Source organism: Thunnus maccoyii, chromosome 21 (assembly GCF_910596095.1).
Source record: "Thunnus maccoyii chromosome 21, fThuMac1.1, whole genome shotgun sequence".
Classification (NCBI taxonomy): Eukaryota; Metazoa; Chordata; class Actinopteri; order Scombriformes; family Scombridae; genus Thunnus; species Thunnus maccoyii.
The window spans coordinates 26,993,445-27,020,236 of NC_056553.1; the positions used below are offsets into that span (position 1 = coordinate 26,993,445).

The 26,792-nt window shown below is 39.9% G+C and overlaps 1 protein-coding gene across 1 annotated transcript in view; it reads right to left on the reverse strand.

Moving 5' to 3' along the window:
* pde1ca (phosphodiesterase 1C, calmodulin-dependent a) overlaps window positions 1-26,792 on the reverse strand; it is a 102,450-nt gene that overhangs the window by 3,533 nt on the left and 72,125 nt on the right. Inside the window, exons 15-16 of the mRNA XM_042399416.1 lie at window positions 1,778-1,941; window positions 871-1,170 (exon numbers count right to left, since the gene is read on the reverse strand). Of these exons, the coding sequence (XP_042255350.1) occupies window positions 871-1,170; window positions 1,778-1,941 (464 nt within the window). The remainder of the gene's footprint in view (window positions 1-870; window positions 1,171-1,777; window positions 1,942-26,792) is intronic.

Here is a 26,792-nt window from a genome sequence, read left to right on the forward strand (position 1 = left end):
TGGATCAAATTGACCTTTGCCAGTGTAACAAGACACTTTTGTCGCAGTTGTGTCAGTCAGTGGAGTAATATGAGGCTTCATGGGTGAGTAGTGTGAATTTGTAATTGTTTGTTCATTTGTTGGTGGTCTGACAGAGGCATTGATTGAACCTGCTGTTGTGATTGTATCTTGAAATGGTTTGCATCAACGGAATCACAAGAATCTTAGCTTTCCAAAGATGTGTCGCAGGAGTACCCACTTAAAGACAGGAGTTGTGTACATAGCATAGTTGTGCACTTAACAGTGTGATGGCCCGCGGATGGGCCATTGGATGTTAAAGGGTTTTAAGAGGCGCTGGATTATTTACACAATATTAACATATGTCTTTTATTGACATGATATCATTATTTCATTTTTTAAATAACATGGTTATTGTCAATACTGGTATATTGCATACCCCCATATAGGGGGTATGACACCATTGACAGGCAGCCAAATGAAACGGACCATATCTTTAATTAAAATTACCGATTTCTTTGAGTTTGCAAATGTTGGAAACATTTGGGATAATGTAAATGCACAACTCAACAAAATATATATCGGTCTAGTTGTTTTTGGACATTTTAATGCAGAATACTTCTACTTATACTCATACTATGGCTTTAACTGCATTTTTCCACAAAATGACTGTGTGGACACAATATGGATTTTGGCCCCCATCACTTACATCTAAAGCACATTTGAAGGGGCTCTTTGAAAAGCTAGTATGAAAAGGAGGAATGATTACAGTGAGGAAAACCTCTTTCAGTGTTCATATGGACACCTGATTGTTGTTTTAAAACAGATTTGAAAAATTGTGAACCTATCCTTTAAAGTTGTTGGGCTGCATACCATTCTGATGCTGCTGCTGCTGTTGTTCATCTGTGTGGTTCTCAGGCTTCTTATTATCAATGAAATTTGGGCCTGAGCCTGCAGCCCCTCCTGGATTATTGTCTCCTTCTTCCTTTTTAGGCTGTTGCTCCACCTGTTGCTGCCTGTTCTCTACCTCCTCCTGTCCCTCCACATCTGTTTTTATCTCCTCCTGTCCTGTGTTGGGGTGGTCATCAGTTCTCCCAGACTCTTTCTTCTCTTTCGCCTCCTTCTCTTCCTGGCCACCCTCCTCTGCCTCTGTCTTGGCCTTTTCCTTAAGGTCTACCAGCACACACACGCCATTTAGAAATACATACAGTGCATTAATAATGCAAATTTACATGGACAATACAACAGTAAAATTCTTTTTAGTATTACTTCATTTGACATTTATGACTTGACATAGTACACATTAATGTGTGGGAGAGAATGAATGTGATAAGGGGCTGCTTTTCTGGAAAATAGGTCAGCGATATATCCTGATGCTTTATCCTGATGCTGCCACATGGTGGGCTGAATTTGCAATAGCTAGCCTCAAAGGGCTAATGGCAGCTATGGAGATACCCCAAGAACTGCTTGGTTTAGTTTACATGATTCTGATGCCGGTGGAGAATGTTGATAGTGGTTAATGTGTAACTGTCAGCACCCGCAAGAAAATCAATGATTTTTCTCCGACCGGTCACTTATCCTTTTGTATGCTTGACATGCTTATTTGCACCATCAACATCTTTTCAACTGCTAGCGTCACACTGTAACTATGTTCAACGTACCTCTATGTGTGTGTGAGGCTGGCAACTGTAAGCTCAACATTAAGAATCTATTATGATGCCATAAACAGACTTTTAAAGGTTGACTTATGTGAGTGACATATAGTCAGAGGTCTGTATACCTTTGGCTGCCTGGGCCTTCCACATCTCCCGGTTGTGATGAATCTCTTGGTTCCATGAGACCCTGAAGGTCTTGAAGTCCACTGTGGTCAGAGAGTAGCTGCCCTCTGAACCTGTACTCTTCATACTGGAATGCTTTCCATCACTGCCACTAATACTGTTGACACTGTGTAGACATGCATGTGTACAACACCCCCCCCCCCCCCCCCCACACACACACACACACACAAACACACACACACACACACACACACAAATCAGTCATATACATGTACATCAGCTGTTAAACAATTTTGATGATCAAATCCTTGTTTAAGCTATTTTCTTTAAGCAAACTTCACTGGTTCCAATGTACTGAATGTGAATATTTTTTGTTTTCATAGTCCTCAGAACCAAATGGATAAATGTTGATAACCATGATGGACATTTTCACAGTTTGCTGGTGTAATAGACCACACAAATAATCTGTAGAGAACAATGCATTGATTTGTTATATTTAATATCTTAATCTGAAAAGTAACCAGTAACTGTGTCAAATAAACATAGTGAAATTAAAAGTACAATATTTCCCCCCAAATAAAGTAGCATGAAATGTAAATAATTAAGTATGACTACAGTAATATACAGTTGTATGCAAAAGTTTGGGCACCCCTTGACATATTTCGGTGACTTTTTAATTGAAAAGATGTAAACACAGCCTCTCTAGGATATGGAAAAATACACAATATTTTCTGCAAACATTAATGCATAGTTACTTTTTACGTCATAAATTGAACCAAAATAAAAAAAATAAAAACATCATTGTGGTATGTGCAAAAGTCTAAGATTCTTTTTACAAGGTCTCAGACCTTAATCAGCCTGTTGGGCCTGAGGCATGTCTACACAATGGCGATGAGTCAATAAGTCAGCTCTGGGCCCCAGTGCAAGGTGGTCAGAGTGGGCCATGCCCATCACAATGCATCATAATGTTCTGCTTGCTATTCAGTCTGTGGTCTGCCTTCCTTCTGCCTCTTCTAATCCCCTTTCCCTTCCGTACAGATTGATCCAATACAAAAGCAGCCTCGTTCCTGTATTAAGATTTAGTTAGAATAATTTTGAAAGAATTTCATAAATATGCATCACTTGTGGTCCACAGTGGCAGTTATAGTGTCTGTGTTTCAGATACCTGTGTCTGCACTTTCATAACTTCAGCACCTTGGACAGCACCTGAAGACTCCACTCAGGTGTTTCTACAGGAAAGCAGAGTCCCTAAGCACCTTCCCTCTCAAAAAAGTGAAAGCTTGCAGCTTTAAAACAGCCAGCAACAGCAAAATGCACTGCACAGTTGATGCCTAAATGAATTGCACCATAACAGATGAACCATAACAGATGAAAACATAACTGGTGATGGCGCACCTTGACACAGATGAAAACATAATCGGTGGCGATGCACCTTGACACAGATGAAGACATTATCGGTGATGGCGCACCTTGACGCAGATGAAGACAGTATCGGTGACAGCGCACCCACACATTGACAACATTATTCATGTCTGCACATTGGCCTTACAAACACAAAACACAAGTGTGTCAGTTGATTATTAGTCAAATAAATAATAAATAAGTTCTACTTACATCATAGGCACACTCTCCGGGCTTTCACTGTACAAAGTTGTCTATTAAATCCTTTAGGTCCAGCTGGCAGGCACATACATTTTTGATTGATAGCATGACAAGTCCAGATAAACAGGTCTGTCCATTGAGCTCCTCAAGTAAGATTTAATAGGCTTCAGTTTGGAAAAGGAACGTTCGGCAGATGCTACAGTCACTGGGATTAAGAAAAGCAATGAAATGGTACAGACTTCCCCAAAGCTGGCAGTGATGTAGTTGTTGTCTACAATGAACATCGTGGTTAGTTCTTGGATTGTTTTCACTTTTGAGATACTTTCTCTTAAACACCCATGGAATGACAGGAGTTGCATCGTAAATGTCAAGGTTATGTCATCTTTCTAAATCTGACATAACTTGTGTGCTTGCTCAAAAAGTTCATCTGGTGCAGTGCACAGTATTTCAGGCTGTATAAGTTTGAATGTGTCCACTGTTGTCCTAAAACCTATGAATCTCTGTGTCAGCTGGAAGATCACTATGTCAACACAGTCACGTGAAAATAGGACTCTGCGTTTGCTGAACGTTCATAAGCTCACATGTCTCGAAATATGCTACATCTAGCTTGGGCAAGTAGCATAGCCATGTCCGTGGTATCTCCAATCCAGATTTGGTTTTGCTGGTGTGGTAGGCAGTGGAAAAGCAGCAGTTGCCCTGTGTTGGATCCCGTTGGAAAGAGCCCAGGGGTATGCATAGCCCCTTAGACACAATATAATATTTGACATTTGCGTCTACATTCTCAGGAAAATGTCCCCTGTCCATGGGATACTCATGCAGAGATGAGATGGCGGCAGATGTAGCAATAGGCTCTGGCAGCTCTGGCAGCTCCAGCGGCTGTAGTGGCTCCAGCGGCTCCGACATGTCCTCTTCCACCTTGTTTTCACCATCTCTAGATGGCATGCTGGTGCTAGCATTAGTACTAGAGGTGTCTTCTTCGGCTCTATGCTGCTGTTACTGCTTGATGCTGCAGTTATCTGGTTGTCGTCCTTCTTTCTAACAAATTGACTATTTTTGGCAGTTTTGCCTTGTCTTTTTTGGCTGCTTCTTTCAGTTTTCTCTTCTTAAACCCACTTTTCTGTTTGTACTGCACCGTTTCTCAGTTACCGTCTTGCTGTCTTTCTTATTTGTGGATTTTGCCACGCAGTTATATGCATGTCCATGACCCAGAATTCCGTGCGGGCACATTTACACATTTTTGAACTTCAAATCATCCATTAATCCTTAGTTAAACTTAATTTAGATACTCTTGATATGATAATGGCAAGATAAAATTAACTGATAAACAAGGGCTCATCCGTTACGGGCCCCAATGCAGCTGTATTATATGCATTTATGGTCAGCCTGGTCGCCAGAATAAAACATTGGCACTGTACATTTCTGCAAACCACAGACACGTTGAACATCTACATTTCAACACGTGAAATACGAAGCATATTAACATTTCAACAAAACGTATCATATCAACATTTCTACAAAACGTAGCATATTAACATTTCAACAATACGTATCATCAAAATGTCAACAAAACATATCATCTCAGCATTTCTACAAAACGTATCATATGAAAATGTCAACAAAACGTATTATGTCAACATTTCAACAAAACGTATTATATCAACATTTCCAAAATACGTATCATCTCAACATTTCTAAAGTGACGTAATTCACATGTGATCTATATGAGTTGATCTTTCCTATATAGGAGAAGGAGGGGTATGGTTGGTAAGTTTCTTGGAAATCAGCAGAGAACGCGGTTCAAGACCACCTTGCAACCGCAACTAATGTCCGCTTCCCATTTCAACCGACAAAAGCGGGTGTTTTTAGCGAGACGTCAGGACATTTGCAGCCATTTTTCTGATGAGAAAGCCAGCTTTTTTTAGTGAGACATCGGCAATCATCGTTTTTATTTTTATTTTTATTTTTATTTTAACCCAAACCCTGGTCTTTCCCTAACCCTAACCAAGTGGTCTTTGTGCCTAAACCTAACCAGACCTAAACCACACCGTTGTCACACCATAAAACATCATTATTCAATGGGTAGAAATGTTAATACACTACGTAGAAATGTTGATATGATATGTAATTCACGTGTTGAAACGTATATATTCAACATTTCTGTGGTTTGCAGAAATGTTCAATGCCAATGTTTTCCTCTGGCGACTGGGTTGTTATGGTAGTTACACCACTGGTTCTTACATCATTTACAAATCAATGTCTTTGTTGCTGCCTTCAGAAGTTTGGCATGCTTGACATACACTTGCTTTGTCCACCTATGAGTCACAGCTGTTTTTTCAGTCTCTGCTATGCCGATTTTAAGATTATTTGTTCTTGTTCCAGCATATCTCACACTCTCATCTCCTTTAGTATCTGCCATAGTTCTCCTACAATGCTTTGTTTCTTATCAGCACTTAACACTGACTATGAATGTTAAAGGAACCCTTGAGACACACCAGTTCTAAAGGATGCTCACCCCCGATCCACCAGCTTTTATTGGAGGCTGCTTCCTCCTTTATTGTAGGCTACTTCCTGTTCGCCATAAATGAATGATATATCAATGTTCACAACTTGTTTCCACTGTCTCCAAGTGGCCAAAAAAATGTGTTATTGCCGGTTTAAGCATGACAGTTACTATTACACAGAGTAAATATTAAGGTGGCATGTAGGCAACCTACTGATATATTTTACATACAAACACTGAGACATTAATCTGTTGTAGAATGTGTTCTTATGGTTTTCTTAGCGACAGAATGCATTGAGGATTCACTCTGGCCAGTTCAGAGCAAGGAAACTATAAAAGAAGGAAGGGTCATTATGTCATAATACCAACATTCTAATGCTCTGCTTTGTGCCAGACTTTGGTGCCAGTTCTATTGAAGCCTATGGGAGATGCATGGAGAAGCACACCAAAACCCAAAATATTTACGTTGTATGACCTTTGATGAAGAAACGCCTCTACCAAATGAAAGAGCACACTTCAGAGAATACTTGTGCGCATTCGTTTATTTGCTGTTGGTCTCCAAATAGTATCCAAAGATAATATTTATTTATCCTAAACATCATTATTTGCCATGGTGAGCATGTTAATTTGACTCACCATGAGCTCTGTAAAGTATGCCTGTGATCATTAACAAAATCTGTATTCTTCATTCATTTTCATTCATTCATTTGGCGTTCCACCAAAATGGAAGAATCTCGCTTAGTCTGGCAAGATAGTCTTAAAACATATAGGAAGGCACTCTGTAATGCCAGAGCCGCCTATTACTCAGCATTAATAGAGGAGAATAAAAACAGCCCTAGGTTCCTTTTCAGCACTTTGGCCAGGCTGACAAAGAGTCATAACTCTATTGATCCATGTATTCCTATAACTCTCAGTAGTAATGACTTTATGAGCTTCTTTAATGATACAATTCTAACTATTAGAGACAAAATTAACCACCTCCTGCCTTCAACAGGCACCGTTCTCTCCCCAAACACAGGCACCTTAGAAACAGCTGTAAATCCTGACATATATTTGGACTGTTTTTCTCCAGTCAACTTTTCTGAACTAACTTCAATGATTTGTTCAGCTAAACCATCAACCTGTCTCTTAGACCCCATCCCAACTAGGTTGCTTAAGGAAGCTTTACCCTTAGTTAGCACTTCTTTACTAGATATGATCAATCTGTCTTCAGTAACAGGCTATGTACCACAGTCCTTTAAAGTAGCTGTAATTAAACCTCTTCTTAAGAAGCCTACTCTTGATTCAGACATTTTAGCCAATTATAGACCTATATCTAACCTTCCATTTCTCTCTAAGATCCTTGAGAAAGCAGTCTCTAATCAGTTATGTGACTTTCTACAGAACAATAGTTTATTTGAGGATTTTTAGTCAGGATTTAGAGCGCATCATAGCACAGAGACAGCACTGGTGAAAGTCACAAATGACCTCCTTACTGCATCGGACAAAGGATTTGTCTCTATACTTCTTAGTGCCGCATTCGACACAATTGACCATCAAATCCTTTTGCAGAGACTGGAACATTTAATTGGCATTAAAGGAACTGCATTAAGCTGGTTTAAGTCCTATTTATCAGACCAATTTCAGTTTGTACATGTTAATGATGAATCCTCCGTGAAGGCAAGGGTTAGACACGGAGTTCCACAAGGTTCTGTACTTGGACCAATTCTATTCACCTTGTATATGCTTCCTTTAGGTAATATTATTTGGAAACACTCCATAAATTTTCATTGTTATGCAGATGATACCCAATTATATTTATCAATGAAGCCAGATGAAACCAATCAGTTAAACAAACTCCAAGCATGCCTTAAGGACATAAAGTCCTGGATGACCTGCAATTTTCTTCTATTAAACTCAGATAAAACTGAAATTATTGTGCTTGGCCCTAAACACCTTAGAAACACATTATCTAATGATATAGCTAGTCTGGATGGCATTACCCTGGCCTCCAACACCACCGTAAGGAATCTGGGAGTTATCTTTGATCAGGATAAAGGATCCTTTAACTCCCACATAAATCAAATCTCAAGGACTGCCTTTTTTCACTTACGTAATATCGCAAAAATCAGGCACATCCTGTCCCAAAAAGATGCAGAAAAACTAGTCCACGCATTTGTTACTTCTAGGCTGGATTATTGCAATTCCTTATTATCAGGCTGCCCTAACAAGTCTCTAAAGACTCTCCAGCTGGTCCAGAATGCAGCTGCACGTGTACTGACTAAAACTAGAAAAAGAGATCACATTTCTCCCATTTTAGCTTCGCTACATTGGCTGCCTGTAAAATCTAGAATAGAATTTAAAATCCTTCTCCTAACTTACAAAGCCCCTAATGGTCACGCACCATCATATCTTGAAGAGCTCATAGTACCGTATTATCCCACTAGAACACTGCGCTCCCAGAATGCAGGCTTACTGGTGGTTCCTACAGTCTTTAAAAGTAGAATGGGAGGCAGAGCCTTCAGCTATCAGGCTCCTCTCCTGTGGAACCATCTTCCAGATTCGGTCCGGGGTGCAGACACCCTCTCTATGTTTAAGAGTAGGCTTTTCCTTTTTGATAAAGCTTATAGTTAGGGCTGACCAGGCTCACCTTGGATCAGCCCTTAGTTATGCTGCTATAGGCCTAGACTGCTGGGGGACTTCCCATGATGCACTGAGCTCCTCTCTCCTCCTCCTCCTCTCCATCTGTATGCATTCATGTAACATCAATGCATGTCACTAACTTTGCTTCTTTCCCAAAGTTTTTTTGTGCTTTCTCATCTCACAGGAAACTGCCTTCGCGGTCCTTCACTGTCCTGTTGGCATCCTTCCCTGGCTGCTGCTCTGTCATTGTCATTATTGTTATGATTGTTGTTATGATTGTTGTTATTCTGCCCCCCCCCCCCCCCCTTACCCCTGTCGCCAAGTGCTTGCTCATGGGGGAATTGTTGGGTCTCTGTAAATCAAGAGTACGGTCTTGACCTGCTGTATGTGAAAAGTGCCCTGAGATGACTTTTGTTTTGATTTGGCGCTATATAAATAAAAATTGATTGATTGATTGATTGATTCCTTCTTTCTTCCTTTTATTTCGATCCGGAGGCTGCTTTGTGGTGGCTGTGGCTCAGGAGGTAGAGCAGGTCGTCCACTAATCGGAAGATCTGTGGTTTGATTCCTGGCTCCTCCAGTCTGAATGTCGATGTGTCCTTGGGCAAGATACTTAACCCCGAATTGCTCCATGAGTGTGTGAATTTGCATGAATGATTATTGATTGCTATGCTGTTGTATGTTTTGATTGTAATGGACTACAGATGCAAATTAGCTTCAAGCTAACTCTGGTGCACTGCATCATTTATGCTTAATACTGCATACTATCCTGTTCAATAAATCAAATCAGTCTTATTAGATTTCCTTTTTGGTTGGGCAGGTTGGGACCTTGCATGGTAGCCCCTGTACCATTCAGCGTATGAATGTGTGTGAATGGGTGAATGTGATTCGTAGTGTAAAAGCTTTGAGTGGTCGGAAGACTGGAAAGGCGCAATACAAGTACAGTCCATTTACCATTCCATTTACCATATTTGGCTGAGTGGCCCAGAGAGTCGCACCGGCCATCTCCACAGAGCACAACTTCCACTTCTCGTGATTTCATGATTGTTAACACTGCACTCTCCTCTTTGGCCCATGTTTTTTCAATAATAGGACACAAACTTCTTCCTCAGTGCTGTGTATGTGTCTTCGCTTATTGTTTTGAGGTTCATGTTAATACAGAACTGTTCGAATTTATCAAAATGGATGCCACTGAAGAAAACTGATGCTGCCAAAAGTAACACCTGAGACACCCAGCCTGCGTGAACCTCAGCAGTGCGTGTGCATTGCTGATCTGCTGCATCTCACAAGCTTGCAGCGTCCACACAGACAGCGTTGTTGCTGAGGTGCTTCTGCTGCCAGCTCTATCTTTCTACATAGAGTTTGGCTTTGATAATGGCCATCAACAATAGCATGTTTCATATCATATAATTATAAATTTCATTTCTATTTAGTTCAGTCAGAAAAAGATTAAGAAGTGTGTGCTCAATTGTTAAAATAAATAAATAATATGTAAGGTGATGGCGGCTTTCTTTCTGACAGGCATGGTGGGGTCTGATTGGGGCTACTTCTGTGTCAGCCATATACACTCCTCACACAAAATGTGTTTTTTCTATTCATTACATTAATCATTTCGCCAGTTAAACCCCGCTGTTACCGCTCCAAGTGAGGCTGACCCACAGTGGTGACACTTCATGTCTGTGACATATTCTACAGATATAGACATTGAAACTACAGTGAAAGGTGTGATGTTGCTGGTGTGATGTCAATATGACTGTCAACTGATCATTTTCTCTGTCTATTTTTGCTAAGAAACGCGCACATCACGCCAAAAAAATAGGTGAGACCTTGAATCTCTAGATGACACGCTGCAGCAGCCACACGTGTCTCACACGGGCTGTGTGGCTGATCTAATCTGTTAACATGGGCATCAAAATGAAAAGCAAGAGGTTCCGCGATGCACACAGGCTCCTCATGCAGGCTGTGTGTCCCAGGCGTAAGTTTCCTGCCCCTTTGGTCCCACTCAGAATAGGCTGAGACTGCCATCTGTAACTACAGCCGTTAGCACATGTGAGCTCTAGTGTCAACTGTGATACCTCATTTTGCAGCTCCCTAATATCTTCCATGACAATCATGGAACCACACTTTAAACAATGCTAAAGTAATTGTTTTAACTGTTCCTCAAACACTAGAAAAAAGCCTATGTTTAGGGGTTCAGTTGTTGCTTGTGACTCCTGGGTGCTTTGAGAGAGCTCAGATGAACTTACATTGTATTCCGGATCAGATTGTCTCTACTGTGGCTGACTTTCCTCGCTAAGTTCATCATCAGAGAGGAACAGATCCTGGGAGTGACTGCCTCCTCTACTTGTTCATCCAACACAATTTCATATTTACCTGCATAAATATGGACTGTATTCACTGGATAGTGCACATCCACTGGCCACTGTACCACTGCATCAGACATGACTATATCTGTCTGAGTTGCTGTATTGGTCTTACTTGGAGAACACTGTACACTTATGGATTGGTGAGTCAACAGGTGGACTGTCAGGTTCCTCCTTGATGATCAGGGTCGTGTCCGTTGGCTCACCTTCAGAGCCTGTAACTGCAGGAGCGGCTTGTTTAACATTAACGTTACATCCTAACAGGAAAGCATCCAGTGTCTCCTGTCTTTGATGTTTCTTACAGCGGCTTTCACTCGCTATCAGAGGGCATTTAACATTTAACAAGACTCCTTGCGGAAGAAAATGGTAGGCACGGCATTTGGCTTTAGTCTTCAGTTCACACCTGCAGCACCTGTTAGCTCTTTTAGCAGCTGTGGTCGACTAAATACAAATCCTCACAGTTGGGGTTCCTTTTAAGCTTTAAGTCCTTTAAAGCAGCAATATGCTTGAAAGTTTCAACAAGCTTCAAGGGAGCAGTGCAGCAGAAACTTTTTGCCATTTATGATTTAGTGTGGACTTACTACTAAAAGTGTTCACATTTTACAAATAAACACTTCTTATATTAACATTGTCTTGGTGTTAACAGTCCAGGACAAACTAGGAAAAAATCAAGGAACATGGACAAATAAAAATAGCATTCATGCTGTTAACACTCCAGGCCAAACTGGGGGACATCAAAAAGCATCAAAAAACAAAAATAGCCCATCTTGACAATGTCCATAACATCCATATTGTGCTTCTGTATTGTGTCATACGTGGGATGGGTAGATCCATGAGACCCTTTTTACAAAACTCTTTCAAACATCACATACCTGTAAGGAAAGAGAAGACAGAACTGTGAGTTTGATTACACCACAATTTTAAGATAGTTGTTTCTTTCCTCTACGCAAACTGGTGTTTTATATCAGAAAGTAGGCTATTTTTCACAATTTTATTATTGCCAATATATGATTTAGTGGGTTTCATCCCTGAGATGTAGTCCAAGATGTTCGACTCATAGTGAAGATGATTGCTATAGTTAACGTCAATCAATCAATCAATCAATCTTCTGTTAAACTCTCAATTTCCAAGTTACTCCATGTGGATGAACATAAAATTATTTCAATTGTCCATAAGATGTCACTATAGGGCCCCATACAAGTAATCAATCACCTTCATCTTCACCACTTACTATCAGGACAAGATCTGTGGCGCCACAGACGTGCAGAAAATGTTCTCTACTTTTAACTCACTGCTCAATCCGCCCCCTCCTCCGCCCTCCACTCTGCTCACTGCATAGATGTTCACCTCATTTTTTACTGATAAGATCTCTGCCATCAGTAACCAGTTCTCTGAGCCTGACCAACTCAGTCTGCATCTGCCAGCTAACAGGGCCACACTCTCACACACACTCATTCTCCCCTTTGACCAAGGAGGAAGTCTCCAAGTGTGTGTGTGTGTGTGTGTGTGTGTGTGTGTGTGTGTGTGTGTGTGTGTGTGTGTGTGTGTGTATGCATTAGAGTATGCATGTATGTGCAAGTGCTTAGTACCGGCATGTATGTGCAAGTGAAGTATTCAATTTTGGCCTAGACAGCTTCTCATATTTCAGGCAATTACCATACTAAAGATTCAATTTCCAAACAATGTTTCCATTTGAATGGCAGCCATGCACACACTTCTACATTTATAGAAAAATTAATGTATGTATTACCATGTTGTTACACAGTGTTGCATTCAGTGCCTTTACATGCACTTTAATAGTCTGTTTAAATCCCACAATTTCTGAAATGCTATGTAAATAAGAAATATGATTTCCATTACCAGGTTAAGGGACTAAGAGAAAACCAGTTTTGTATGTGAGTATGTGCAGAAAAAGAGAATGGATAAGGAAACTGACAAAAAAGCACATTTAATGTTTGGGAGAATAAAAACTTAACTAACTGTTCTAAATATTGAAGGATGCTTAATAACTTTACACCAAAGTTACTGTTGATGAAAAAAAAAAAATGCCAGCAATACTAGTGAGTGTCCAAATACACAGTGGCTGAAAAACCTTTTCTGCTGCTCACCAAGCTGTCCAACCCAGTTCTGTCGAGAGTGGAAACTCCAGGAAGCTGCCACAAAAGGCTGGTTATTCCATGAGTTTCTCCACTCAAAGGATATGGCTTGGTTTGGTTCCAAGCCGTTTGCTGCATGTCATCCCCTCTGTCTTACCTGCCTTTCCTGTCTCTCTCTACTATCACTATCAAATAAAGCAGAAATGCCAAAATAATAATTTTTAAAAACACAACTTTTTCAAAACTATTGAAGCATTTAATAAGTCCAGATTATCCTCACATCACATAAGCCATTACACTCTTGAAACATAACCAGTCTCAGGTTATTGTAAATTTGGCCTGATTTGAAGCTGAGTTAAATTTCCAGCTAAACAGAACCAGCAGTGATTTCCCCACTTTCCTGCTCAAAATGGACAGAAAATTCTTAGGGTGTTTCTAGGGTGTATCAGATGGTTGCCAAGGCATTTCTATGTGGTTGCTAAGGTGTTTGTATGTGATTGCTGGCTGTAGTCAGTGGTTGCTAGGGTGTTCCTAAGTGGTTGCTAGGGTCTACTAAACAGTGGCTGTGGTGAACTAGGTGGTTTCTCGTGTGTATTAGGTGACTACTTCAAAATACAGGTGCTGACTAGGGTTTTCATAAGTAGGTGATAGGGCTGGGCAATTAATCAAATTTTATTTTCAATTATGATTTTGGCTTCCAACAATTATGAAAACAAGATAAACGAGATAAAACAATTATTGTGTCCGTTTCACAATGATGATCTTGTTTTGTCTTGTGTTATAAATCCAGCACACCCCTTTCCTTTACAGCTCCTTGAGCCTTCATCATTCAGTGTTTACTGTTAATAGTTCAAAACATACAGTGGAATATTGTGTGATTTAAACAGCTGTCTGTGCAGATTACTTCACTAGCTTCACTAAATGCGACAGAAATTGACTGGAAGCTTAAAAAACATGGGAGGTCTCTGTGAGATGCATGTCACTTGCATGTGTCTCAGAGTCTGTGTGGATTGATACATTTAATAAAATGGAAGCATTTCTGTTTCATGAGTCAATGAGTAATTGTGTTAAATAATCATGATATTAATATTGACCAAAATTATTGTGATTATGATTTTTGCCATAATCTCGCAGCCCTAGTAGGTGATGGGTGTTTATTAGGTAATTGCCAAAGTGTCAACATTTGGTAACCACTGTTTCTAGATGGTTGCTACAATGTTTATTTGTGGCTGGAAAACAGCCAGGAATATTAATTTCAATGTCCATAACAACCACTGTACATCCCATTAAAAAAGTCAATATCCCACAACAGTCTGTCCTGTGAAGATGTTTACTGTTTACTGCATTTCTATAGCCTGTTCAGACACAGATGACAGTGCAAAGCAAATCATCACAATAGGAGAAAAAATTAACAGTCAATAACTTCAGAATCAAGAATCAGAATTCAAATCTGCACCTTGGTTTGCTATTGTTTCCAAAACTAACACAGGACACAGGAGCCAGTTTGGGACTGAATGATATATTGATTTATTGCTTGACCGATGACTGCGATCGTTTGGTGGGGGAGTCATCTTACCCTATACTCTTTCCACTCAAAATTGGCAATTTTGGGAATGAGGCTTTAGCGTCTTTTTGTGTGACTTTGGTCCCTTGACCTGGGTTGATTCTGAAGATGCATCGGTTGGAAAAAGAATTGTCCTTTAAGCATAAGACATTCAGAGTGATAACTAATCCTGACATTAAGAAGCCAGTGAAACACTATCTTTAGATACCAAAGTTAACGATTTAAATTTTCTTAAAGTTGCATTAAGTGAACAAACAGTTGAAAATGTGTTTTGGGGATGGAAATGAGGAATGCATTTCACTTTCACAAGGCTCTTGAATTTTTTGGATTATTTTGTCTTTCAGCTCCAATTTGAAAATGTGGTGAGGCTGCAGACTTTCAGCTAGAAGGTAAGCTGCTTTGAATTAACTTTTTCTGTCACAGCGCCAGGAACTTGCACCACTGATCTGAAATTTGGATACATTGATCTGCAGAATGTAATGTTTCAGAGACACTGAAGTTGAGGTGGCAAAGGAGTGAAGAGGAGGGCAGCGGAGGAACTTGTTTGGGCCCATACAGAAATTTAGAAATCTAAAACCAGGAAATAACAGGGTGGCTGTAAATTGTATGGTGGAAAGAAAACCCACAGTGATTGACTCTCACATTGCAAGGGGTCATTTTACTACAACAAAATGCATTTAATATTGCTTAATGTAGCTTTAAGGAATAAATGTTTTAGAGCTTAACAAGGAAACACAGTGCACACTTTCACAGTAATGTTGCTGTATAATCAGAGTAAAAAAAATGACACCTGACTTCAGATTGTCATGACTTCAAAAGATAGGAAAACTTATGAAAATAAACTAATGATTAAATATTTCTGACACACACATATCACTCAAGTTGAAAAAAATGGTAAATTAAATAAATCAGAGTCATGTGTGAAAATGAAGAAATAGCTTTGTGGAAAGAAAAAAAATTGTTTATAACTCCCAAATAAATTAGATACGGCTCATGGCCTCCCCTAGGATGAAAATGATGCAAATATAAAAACAAGATCAAGTTTAACTTTGAGATAAATGAAACAGTTTACTGCCATTCTTAGAGCACCCTTCATAAGCAGTGACCTTAAACTCTGCCATCTCTAAAGCAATGTGTAATGCACATTGAATACATATGTAAAAGGTACATATATTGTGTCTATACTGCAAAACAAAAACTGTGCCATGTAAAAATAAATGTAAAAAGGCCAGCAAAAAATTCTGTTACATAATTTCTTCAGCTCTAAGCATGTTTGTTTTTACAGTGTATGGTGCACTCCTCCTGACCCATTACTCGAGTAAACATAAAAATGTTAAAATAAGTAATTCAGCTGACAGATGAAAATTATATTTAGGCACAACCTACCACAGACCACAATGCAAGGTGTCCATGGTAGCTTGGTTGCGTCAACATCAGTTGCAATGGAAGTGTCATAGAGAGGGACATCTTGTCGTGCTGCTCTTTGAAATGGGCAAAAAGCATCAGTACAGCTTCCATTTTCATCACCTCCCGCCAGGGTTTGGCTCAGAATAGTGCCTGTTCTGCTGGATGGCTCAATTTGAACAAAGTGAAAGTATGCAGGATTCTTCTGAACTTGGTGGCTGTGGACTCTTCAAAGCTGTCATCAAGTTGGACACCAGTTAGTTCCCTAAAATGAAGTCTCATTCCAGTTTCCTGGAAGAGGAAATGAAACTCCTTAAGGATCTTTTCAGTCCTGACAATATGTCTCTTCCCTGTGAGGGAAATGTCTCCACCATCAATCTTTCTATTTATTAACATCTTCATTAGCTCATCTTGTTTTTGCTTTTGCAGTTGTTTTGTTTCACCAGCAGGAAGCTCTGGCTGAGGGTTAATGCAGCCATATGCTTTCTTTGCATTGTCAGTATTTCAGCAACCACAATCCTAATAGCCTCCCCTCTCTCTGCTACAGAAGGGCTCTTCTCAGTATTCAATAACTTTCTTGTACTTGAGGGCATCTCGTCCTAGGGCGTTAATGGTATCGGCTTCAAACTTGAATACATGACTTATGACATCGTGCTGAACAAAAGTTGCTAAAAACTTTGTAATAACTCAAATGGTTTAGATATTGTAAGCCCTGAAAGTTGTAGTGCCACATCACACCTTACAATGTAAACCAGTGGGGAGGCAATCTCTCGGCATGGACTTTGTGTCAAACAAATAATTCTGATGTCTAAAGTATAAGTCTGACCACTTTGAAACTTGTGTCAATGGATTCGCGGCAAAATTTCCTACGACTGAGAGGGGGAGAGAGAGAATAGGAGGGTGTGGGGGTTGAATGGAATTGAATTGAGTGAGAGTGACAGTTTAGTGATAAAGTGCTGCAGAAAAATAAAATCAAAACTAAAATTTGTAGCTCTGTACTGCAGTTTTTCCTTTATTGGGGCCAAGCACCTAGCGGTTCGCTCACACTCTCCGTTCAAATATATGAGTATTTTTCTGTGTCCAGCTGCAGTTACTTATTGTCTCTACACACCTGACCGCACACATTTCAATCAAACTTTGACCAGGTCATGTGGGTTAAGTCTTTACTTTTCTAAAAATAAACTGATGAAAATTAGGAAATTCGTTTGTTTTACACACAAACTCATCAAGAGTTTGGTTTACTAATTGAAATTCAAGTGAATGGGCCCAAAACTTTCATAATTTTGATGCCACAGGTGTGAGCAAGACAGACATGTCTCACCCTGCAGAAAATTCTCATCCTCGCACCATTGAGATTTGATGCTTCGCCATGACAGAGGAAGTTGCTATAACTTTATTGTACATGCTCCAGTCTGCACCAAACTTTACATGTTTGATAAGAGTCCTGGCCTGAACACGTCTACATGACAATATTCCATCAGTGATGCAAACTGGCTGAATAGCGCCCCCTATGAAATTTCAGTGAAGCAGCCCCAGCAACAGGCAAAACAGTGGACAAAGGAAGTGATGTTTGCTTTGTACTGTTTGTTGCTATGCTGTCATAGGTTTTGATTGTGGGGGACTACGGATGCAAATTAGCTTCGAGCTAACTCCGGTGCAGTGCATCTTTAATGTTTAAAACTGCACACTATCCCAATCAATAAATCAAATGAAATGTGAAAAATGAAATAGTTCAGGTTCTCAGCTGAACAGATTCCAGATTTGATCACCTCCACTACTCACTGTATAAAATCCTTTTGGCTGAACACAGAACTGAAGGATGACGTTAGGTCACTCACCCATCCATCCAAAGGGGCAAAAGATGAGTTATTGTTTAGTGGATATCAGATTGTGGATTACACATTACACCATAATTACCATATGTTACCTTGGCTTATATACTTCATTTCTACACTGAAATTCAACTAGTACAAAAATTAATTGTGAACCTCAGCACTGAACAACATTATGCTTTAGATGCATATCCTCAGCTGCTTGTTTGACTTCATTGAGTCTATACTTTGACAAATACTATGAAGTGTGCGTTGTCACCAGAAAGCACACCTCTTTGTCATCTTTAATCGAAACACTCAATCTGACCAAACTTGATCGGATCATCAGACACACATTTTAGGCAAAAAAAAGACAGCTTTTGTAAAGGTTACCCTTAAAGTTTACCTTAGTGGACACAGAATCTGGTTCTGTAAACATGTTTGCTTCAACTACATTGCGCACTTCATCACTGTACAGATGAGCATGATATGGAGTTCAGATTTTTGAACTCAGCACAGGTGCAAAAAAGGAGTTCAAGCTGTTTGTTTGGAGAAGTCGGTGCTGGTAAGCGAGATATTCTTAAAGTTTTGTATCCTTCTCAAAGTAGGAGTGTTAACCTTCACATCTCATTGTCCATAGCCGTATTAGGTGGTCCAGTTTGAGGATCAGTGATTTGAAATGGAGAATACAGTGGTGCTTGGGTTTTAGATGATCAGAAGAAAACACTGCTTTCCTTGTTTCTAGATATTCAACCACAACAATGTTGAGGTAAGCAACCTGGGCAATGGTGATCGTGAGTGCACACACTAGTTCCACAAGTTCTTTCAAAGTGATCACTAGTTGCCACGCTAGGTCATAAGGACGAAAACTATCACCAGCAATGACAGGCAGGAGTCTAAGGAGACACCAGTTCTCGGCTACTTGTCTACTGATTGTGTTGGCCTTTTTGCTTACTTGACAGGGAGATGAGCTGGAATCTGAGTCCTTGTAGGCAAATTGTGTGATTCGTCTGTTCAGCTGAGAGTATGTGAACCAATGCTCCATCTTTATAAAATAGCACATGTAAATGACTAAGTCATAAGCTACAACTCCCTTAAACCAGTCATGATCAATGCATGGAGGAAGGCCTGAGTGACATACATGGAAATAATTCGGAGAGTTAGAGATTGAGTCACAATATATGCCTTTGACATCATCCACACCACTCTCCTGCAGTAACTGCACTGCTTCTTTGTGGGTATCAACTGTTTGTACAGACTCACATTCTCAAGTTAACTCTTTGTACCTCAAAATACCTGCCCAAGTACTTGGAAGTGCTGAAATTCTGTGTGTAGCCACCAATGCAGTGTGACCCCAAATTGTCATTTACAATTGATATTATTTTTGCTCAAACCACATGACCAGAAGTGATCACAAGTCCGTGTTCTTCAAGCTGTCTGACAACATTCTAAATAACACAGTGTCCTAACCAAAGCATTTAAAGTCTGTCTCTTTGCACATCAGTACTGCATATTGTCAATACTAGAACAATGGAATGGCTCAGAATCACCAAGTGTGAAGTTTACTCCCACAAGCTTATGTTTTTTTCCTGGCTGACCCAATTGGATTGACGACTTCAAATGCATCCTAATACAAGATCAGTTTTAAAATGATGTCACCTGCTTGCAGAAGCAGCTCATTTGATTTAAAGACTGAGCCATCACAAATATAACTTAAGATGCCATCAGAAACAAGATGATTTTGAGACTTTACATACTCTTGCCACACAACAGGATCTTTTAGAATAGGTCTTCAGGTGTGTTATGTGTGTAGGTTATGTATTGTGCATAACTGATTCTTCTATGTTCATTGGTGCCCATTTTCTTGTCTTCTTTCATGTACATAGGCAAAGTTCTTCTGAAAATACTGTCTTCTGGTATATTCAGTGAGAGACGAGAGCTACATGCAGCATGCAAATCAGTTTCCTGAGGACTCTGAAATTCTCTGGACTCTGGGTATCGGACATGTTAGTATTAATTCTGTCTCTTTAATTTTGTCTTTTGTGTACTGATGACAATGTCATTCAAACCATTGATCTCTTCATCATTTGAATAGTCGATGACAGAACAAGATACTTTTCCTGGAGTTGGATGTAAAACAGGCATAGATTTCTCATGTACAAAGACCTAATAATATCTTCTGTAACCTGAGACTGATTTTCACATTCTAGTTTCAGTTTCACTTGGCTTAATCTGAGAGGACACAGATGGCTCAGAGTATGTGACTAGTATTTATGTCAGTCTCATGTTGATGTGATCTGATTACTTCACTTTAAATGCCTTGTTACAGTTGTTGAATGAGCAATATACTAATTCATGCTTACTCAAATGTACCTTGACGTGTGCAAGAGGATCCCTCAGATCTATGCATTGCCTCTTACAATTAACGTCATCACAGACAAATGACCTTTGTGTGTCATCCAACTGTGAAACAGGACTGTTGTGGGAACGATAGATGTGAGCTTTTAAGGCAGTGTACTTAGTAAATTTTTGTTTGCAGTCTGAAAAGCAGCATGGGTAGTAACTATTTGCCTCATGTCTATGCAGGATCTGATGATCAACATAGCTTTTAATACTTTTCAGGATTACACACGAGCAACATGTATACTTTGGCATAACATATGCTATTTTAACCCACTGTTGGAAAATCTCTCAACCACTCTACCCAGCACAAAACGAAAATACAAGCTTAAATTAAAGCTGCAAGCAGCGATGATCGGGCCCTCACACCCTTGGGCACATCGGGGCTTGGTGCAGTCAAAGGGCTTTTATTGGAGGCATGCAGATGTGTTCAGGACTGGACTCTTATCGAACATTGCACAAAGGAGTTAAATATAATTTCCTGTGTCCACTATGTGGTGCTAGAGAACACTCATTAAGTAAACATCGTGTTGCTGTATATGAACTGTAGACCACACCTTGAGAATTTGAATCAGATGATGTTTGTCATATAAGGCTAACTTTCTGTTGTCAGTAGGTGGCGCTATGTCCGGTCTGGCCTTCTTCGCGTCAACGACGTCACCACATCAGGCCCCGTCGCCATCTTGTTGCCCCCCCCACACACACACACACACACACACACACACACGCATTCCCCTGCATGGGTCCAACCCTGTACATAGCTGTTTGTGTTTTGTTTGGTAGGATTAGATTTTAGGATAGTTGTTTATTGAATGAAGCATTTGTTAACCTTGTTAATTTTGCTAAGTTTAATAAACACTGTTATATCTTTAAAGAGAAGTTCTTTTGTCATTATTGTGTGTAATATTGTGAAAAGTGGCTGATTGAAGGAGTCAGAGCTCGAATTCACCCTTCTTTGTTCACCCTTGAATGTTGTTATCTCTCAGATATTAACATTTTAGGTGAACTCCTTTTATGAGACTACCTGGTTTGGTTATTGGTCCCGGTTTCCGGGTGGCGCCCCGTATTTGTTAATTCATATTAATAATTCTATTAATTGTCATAATTAGTTAATTATCCTTGATAATTGATAATTATTGCAAATAATCAACTGTGTTCCTCATAGATCCAACTGTTGGTGCCCGAATTATTGATTAAGGTTAACAATATCTTATTTTCATAATTCATAATTATCTATGATAATTATGAATTATTGCTAATAACCAAACGCACTACTGCCCGTCCCAACACTGCTGTTTGTTTGCTTTGTCTTAAATGAAACATTAAATTTTGCAGTTAATCCACGGTTCACATGCATGCTGAACCGTGGGGGGTGATCCGTACGGATCACAGATCAACTACGATCCGTTAAACCATTATCATTAGCTAATTTTTTCAAGCAGCTCAATATACATCCAAATATATCTCTAAAATTAAAAAAAACTGTTTTATGCAGTTTTTTGCTGTTTTATTCTAACTGAAGTATCATGAATAGAGAGATGATCATGCACTGGTATAAATTCACTATTGTTAACTCTGTTTTGAAAAAAAAAACTTTACATTTAAATCATTTAAAAATAAAAACAATGGGGATCAGTGAATCAGTGGATCCATTGAACGTGCTGCTGCTTTCTCCCACCCACTGAACAGTCAATCCAGAGAGCCAAATTAACACTCATTCACCGAGAAATACTGGCAACTCCCTTCAAGGAGAGGAGTTAAGGTAGTGTCCAAAAAGTCGCTAGATATGTCACTAGCCACCTTTATGAAAAAAAGTTGCTAAAGGGGTCTGAAAAGTCACTAAATCTAGCAACAGAGTCGCTACGTTGGCAACACTGCAAGTAAGTCCAATTTATCTAGATGAAAGGGTAGATTTAATGCTATATTATGTTGTACATTGGACGTTTCACAGCTTTCATTGTGTAACGTTTATTTATTGTGCTTTTCACTGCTTCAGTGCTTTTCACTGCTTCCAGTCTAGCCTCAAACTGAAAGGTTGGTTTTATAAACCGCATTGATTTGTAAACAGAGTACAGATTTGCATATGGCTCTTTCTTTTTCTCAGCTGACCTCAGATGGGCTCCGTAGAATTCTGAACTGTAAGTAAAAGCTCCACAGACCCACAGACACACACTCATAAACAGCCTCAAGCTAAGGTTGCATGCGTGAGATGTGACATACCAAAGCATGTGGTCAACCAACTCCCTTGGTCATCGATAGCAAGACATGTTCTGAAGAGTGGCCCACTGTGTAGTTTATATCGTCACCTGTAGCAAATGGGAGAAAAAAACAGCACATGCAGTTGTAGTCATCTGTATGAACTTGAAATGCAGCAACACAACAAGAAATGCCTAATTATTATGTGAAAAAGTCGTTGATAAACCATAAACTAAGATGTTTACTTTAAACTACTAACACTTAGTGCACATGGTCAAAGTGTGCTGATTCCCGATAGTTTACTTAGCTGGTGAGCTAGCTTTCTTAAGCCATTATCGATAAACATTTCTAGTCTTATATGCACTGTAGTTAGACCTATTTCTTACCTTCTTCTTCTTCTTCTCTTGGGGAAGTATCAAAGAATGTGAAAGTAGCGAAAAAGTCTAGGCTGTCGATGGAAAGACAGCGTCCGCCATGTCAGTGACTGTAGCGTAAGCGTAGCCAGTGGAGGGGAACAGCGCAGCAGCAGATTCAATTCCTATTGGTCTGCTTGTTGATGGGTAAAACTTGATTACCAGTGAGCCAATTTAGGATTTGGATGATGCTGAAAAAAAGTTAAGTGGGTTAACATTTATAAACTCCAATAGAGAGTAGATTAAAATTAATTTATATTTATTGTGTTACATTAAACCTGGAATAGGCCTTTATCTGCTGTTCAGAAAATTGAAAGTGCTATGAAAAACCATATGATTTCCACATTCCGGAAATTGTTCGAATAAGAAATATAGTTGATACTTTTGATATTTTGCTTAAATCAAGTTGTCAACTTTATTTATATAGTGCTTTAAACACAACACAGTTGATCTAAAGTGCTTTACAGAAAAAAAAGTGAACAGAGATGAGAAAAGCACATATCCTTACACACTCAAACTCATCCACATTCACAAACACGCTCATATAGCATAACAAAGCCATCGGATCCCCTCACTGTATGGGTCAAGCATTCAGACCTGTACCAGTTTTTCCTTTAATTTGTCACCCATCTGTACATAGAAATCGTATGGTCATATCAATGCCCTGAGGAAGAGTATGTGAGAGAAAAAATCAGTGAGGCAAGTCACACTGAGGCATACACTACACAGGCATTTTGAAACTAGAAAAAACAGTACATGGAGAAAAAGATTTGAAACTACTGGAACATATCTCAGCATGCACTGAGTGGAAAGCAGGGAAATAGGCGAATTCATACATACATGGTCGATGCTTCCATCAATAAGTAAAATACAGTCACTGTCTACAGTAAGAAATTCAACTGTTTCAATTTACATTGTCTCATATCAGGGACGGCTAATGGCCTAACCACTGCAGTCAACACCTTGGACCTGGCTGGCCCGGAGGAAGGCAGAACAATAAAGACAGGAAGAAGGGTATATGGCATTGCAATTGACTGACTCACTACATGCTGTTAAATAAAAGTCTGGAGACAAATGTAACTTGTATTGAATTATGGCAACGTTGGCCAGTGAGTGTTGCTGTGGGCAGAGGCCTAACCCTAAACAAACAGGTCGTGTAACACTGTAACACAGTAAAAGGGAAAATGTCATTGTCATGTTTGCACAGTTGGTGTTTTGGCATAAGCTTGGTTCTAAAGGAAAGGTCAAGGATTTGTTAAAATGCCAGAGGGTCATTCTATGGACCACATGAGCCATTAACTTTTCATATAGGCCTACATATTTCATATTGATACATATGCATATGTTTGCTCTGTAGCTGTTTTGTAGCAGTGGTGGCTGTAGGAGATTTTTGTTGATTGTTCCATCTCCATTGCTGTCAGTCCTCATTTTGGTTCTTGTGCAGCTAATGGCACTAAAACTTTTTTTATATTTGGGCGCTTGATTATGTTTCAATAACCACTTCTAAACACTGGGCCTGTGCTTGTCTGTGCTTGTTGGGGATAACCAAGGAAATAATAATAATAACCTATAATAATAATCTACCACTGCTGAGTAGGCTAAATGTAGAGAACACTGCATATGGATCAGTGTTTTGGAGTTCTGATGGAACAACAGACTGAGAGACAGATGGACTGATAGACTGGTAGACCTATACAGGAATGGAATGACCAACTGTTGCCTCTTCTGGCAGGCCTTAAAAACTAATGTATATATGGTATATAAACTTAGCACAAAAAGTAAGGAAATTTGTGTTTGGTAGATTATTTCTTTGCTGTAACAATGCTTCTTGGCAATAAATCTTATACCGTTGGAAAGCCTGTTTATTTCCCTTTTAAATGGTGCCACATTCGTAAGGAACATGCATTTGCCAAATCTTCTCTGCTTATGCCAAACAGCTTATTCTGCTATTGACTCTTGTTTGGTGTTTGGTGGATTAGATGATTGAAGTTTGAAGAAACAAGACATATTGGCAATTTAACAATTTATTCATTTCACAAACAGGAGCCTCAGTAGTGTGTGGAAGAAGCATACACAGCCACAACAGCCTGGCACATCCTCCTCATGCGGGTCACCAGCCTGGTCACACACTGCTGTGGGATGGCATCCCATTCTTCAACCAGCATTTGTCGCAAGTCAGCCAATGTGGTTGTGTTGGTCACTCTAGCACGAATAGCACGCCCTGGCTGATCCCACAAGTGTTCAGTGGGGTTGAGGTCAGGACTGCTGGCAGGCCATTCCATCCTCTCCACTCCCAAATTCTGGAGGTAGTCTCTGATAAACTCCATTCTGTGGGGGCGAGCGTTGTCATCTTGGAGGATAGAGTTCGGTCCCAGACTGTGGAGATATTGGATTGCCACTGGTTGCAGAATCTCATCTCGATATCTCTCAATGCAGAGAGATATCGAGATGAGATGCCACCCCACACCATCACACTGCCTCCACCAAAAGATGTTACTCTATCGGTGCAGCAATCAGCATAGTGTTCTCCACATCTTCTCCACACTTTGACCCTACGATCCAACTGCCATAAGTAGAATCTGGACTCATTGCTGAACATAACGTTCCTCCACATGTTCAGGTTCCAGTGCACGTGTTGCCGACACCAGCACACACGGGCCTGATGGTGAAGGGCAGTCATGGAAGGCCTCCTGGCAGTCCTATGAGACCGGAGATTGGCTGCGTGCAGTCTGTTCCAGATTGTTTGGGCAGAGAGCTGTCGGCCATATCATCCTGCAAACCTTGACTGCAAATCTGTAGAAGACAGCCTACAGTACCTAAGTGCTGACAGGGTGAGGAAACGGTCTTCTTGGGGTGTCGTCTTCTTGGGACACCCACTTCACAGCCTGCCTCTGACATCCCCCGTTATATGGAACTTGGCGTTCACTTTGGAGATGGCACCAGGGCTCACTCCAAATAATGCCGCAACTTGGTTTTGCGGAACACCAGCTTGAAGTTGCCCTATTGCACAGGCCCTATCCAGATCAGTCAAACGTGGCATGCCAATTCTTGGAGCAGACACCTACTGACCACTGTAGCAGCTGCCAATCAGGTGCCAATCAGGTGCCTGATTGGCATCTGGGGGTACCAGAAGTTCAAAATAAGAGTCAATAGCAACAGCAACAGAAGCTGTTTGGCATTGGCAGAGAAGATTTGGCAAATTTTTCATGGGCACAAGCCACTTACTCAGCTCTGCTGCTCATCCCACAAATGCATGTTCCTTGCAAATGTGGCACCATTTAAAAGGGAAATAAACAGGCTTTCAAACGGTATAAGATTTATTGCCAAGAAGCATTGTTACGACAAAGAAATTATCAACCAAACACAAATTTCCTTACTTTTTGTGCTAAGTTTATATTGTACCGCGTGTGTGTAAGCCTATAGGCATTAATAAAACTTTACCACACATTATTAAATTTTTATTCATACACTGCAATGAAAACACCATTTAATCAGTTAATTAAATAAAACAACCTACAAATAAAACTAAATACACATTATTTTTTGTTATTTTGAAACAAGTGATCTTTTCCTATAGTTGCTATGTTACCATGCTGAAACAATTGCTGTTGGCTGTCTCACTGTGTTGCTTTGCTGGGCATCCGCACTTCTTTTCAGTCGGTCCACTAGTAATGGCTGTTGCCCGGATTATTACCTGGATTATTTTGCCAGCCAAATTCTTATTTTAAGCAAATTTTAGTTGTGGAATGTCAATGGAGAACAAAAAACTGGAATATGGAATGGACCTAAGTAAAGTTAAAGGTTAAAGGTATGCTATGCAAGATTTTCTTAAAAAACAAAGTATAGACATTTAAGCAATATTACACGAGAGGGTGTGCTTTACCGTCATTGTTGGCATGACGAGGTGCTTGCGCCAAGTTCTGTAAGCAAGCACTTCGTTCCTGACCGCATCACTGTTGTGCCAACAATGACGGTAAAGCACACCCTCTAGTGTAATATTGCTTAAATCAAACATCGGAATTTGACATGATGGAATAACAACAGTA